This window comes from Empidonax traillii, unplaced genomic scaffold (assembly GCF_003031625.1).
Source record: "Empidonax traillii isolate 1590-97213 ecotype Southwest subspecies unplaced genomic scaffold, ASM303162v1 scaffold4406:size21526, whole genome shotgun sequence".
Lineage (NCBI taxonomy): Eukaryota > Metazoa > Chordata > Aves > Passeriformes > Tyrannidae > Empidonax > Empidonax traillii.
The window spans coordinates 19,691-21,526 of NW_020959599.1; the positions used below are offsets into that span (position 1 = coordinate 19,691).

General features: G+C 60.0%; 1 protein-coding gene across 1 annotated transcript in view; it reads left to right on the plus strand.

The window, feature by feature from the left end:
* LOC114072903 (28S ribosomal protein S29, mitochondrial-like) overlaps window positions 1-1,832 on the plus strand; it is a gene marked incomplete at its 3' end in the record, with an annotated part of 11,965 nt that extends 10,133 nt beyond the window's left edge. The window contains exons 8-10 of the mRNA XM_027910725.1: window positions 114-272; window positions 646-705; window positions 1,752-1,832. Of these exons, the coding sequence (XP_027766526.1) occupies window positions 114-272; window positions 646-705; window positions 1,752-1,832 (300 nt within the window). The remainder of the gene's footprint in view (window positions 1-113; window positions 273-645; window positions 706-1,751) is intronic.
* Between the last annotated feature and the right edge of the window lie 4 nt (window positions 1,833-1,836).

Below are 1,836 nucleotides of genomic sequence, written 5' to 3' on the forward strand. Positions count from 1 at the left end.
CCCATCCCATCTGCTGCCTCCTTTTCCCCCCCCCGTGTCAGCCCAGTTCCCCCCCCAAGGGCTGTCCCGTGCCAGGCCCCGCTCACCCATCCCCATCCCCGCTGTCCCCGCAGGGCCTGGCCCGGGTCAGGACCGCCAGTGACGCCGTGGGGGTGGTGCTGAGGGAGCTGAAGCAGCAGAGCCCCCGCGGCTCCTTCCGCCTGCTCGTGGCCGTGGACGGGGTCAACGCGCTCTGGGGCCGCACCACGCTCAGGAAGGAGGACAAGAGCCCTGTGAGGATGAGTTTGGGGTCCCCTGCTGCCAGGGGACAGGAGCTGGGGGGGGGTTTGTTCAGCTTCAGGTCATTGGTGACCCCTGGGAGATGCTCCTGGCCCTGGGAGGGACCCGCCAGGCCCGTGTTTTTAGGGAAGGAGGGACCCCCCGCCCTAAAAGGTGGGAGAGCTGGTGGGTGTTGTCAGAACCAAGCAAAGGCCTGGGGGTTTCCCCTGTGGGGTCAGAGCTGCGGAGCCAAGGGGGAAAAAACCCGCCTGGAGGACACAGATGACCCTCCCAGGCCAACTGGAGGGAGGGGAGGGGGATTCCTGTGTCAGGCAGAAGCTGCTGGCAAAAAAAAAACCCAACCCTGAGGCATCAAACCTTCCCCAGGTTTCTCCAGAGGAGCTGACGCTCGTGCACAACCTGAGGAAGATGGTGATGAACGACTGGGTGAGTTCCAGGCTGAGCCCTTTGGGGGTGTCACTCTCAGCAATTAAAGCCACCACCCCCCCCAAAAGGTCCTGCAGCCCCCCTTGGTGTCCCCACCAGTGCTGGTGTCTCACCAGTCCTTCTGGCAGCACCCAAAGAGATGGAGAACAGCTCAAATCCACAGCACTTCCCGATTCCTGTGCCAGATCCCAGCGCAGGACCCCGAGTGGGAGGTGTCTGATGGCCCTCAGGACATTTGGGGTTATGGTTTTTTTAACTGATTGGAGGTTTCTCTGAAGGTCAGCTCATCCTCCTGCTCTTTCAGTCCCCTGGGTGCTCAGAGCTCCAGCGGTCGGGCTTCAGATTTAAAGGCCCTTTTTGAAAGCATTTTCAGTTGTTTTTTTTTGCATAGAAAAACAACTGCAGGTAAGAAATGTTTACGTGTGACAGCCCTGGGAGCACAAGCTGTGCATTCCCTGTGCTCCCACAGGCCTGCAGCAGCAGAGTTAACGTGGTCAGGAGCATCATTAGTCCACTTTATGGAATTTTGGAATTGATGTAAGATCAGAGAATCTCACAATCCCAGACTGGTTTGGGCTGGAAGGGACCTTAAAGCTCATCCAGTCTCACCTCCTGCCATGGGCAGGGACACCTCCCACCAGCCCAGGTTGCTCCAAGCCCCGTCCAGCCTGGCCTTGGACACTTCCAGGGATCCAGGGGCAGCCACAGCTTCTCTGGGCAACCTGTGCCAGGGCCTGCCCACCCTCCCAGCCAAGAATTCCTTTCCAACATCCCCCTAAGTCAGTGGGAAGCCATTCCCCGTGTCCTGTCCCTCCATCCCTTGTCCCAAATCCAGCTCTCCTGGAGCCTCTTTAGGTCTCCCTGGAGCCTTCCCTTCTCCAGGTGAACCCCCCCAGAGCAGGGGGGGCTCCATCAGGAACCTCCATGGCCCGCTCTGGACTCGCTCCAGCGGCTCCACCTCCCGACAAGGAGGTGCCTGGCGGGTTGATTGTGAACCCAGTGCCGTGTTTGCAGCTCTCAGGGTTTGTTCCTCGCCTGCCTTTCAGAGTGGAGGTGCCGTTGTGACCACCCTCAGCCAGACCGGCTCGCTCTTCAAACCCAGCTCTGCTTACCTGCCCCAGGAGCTGCTGG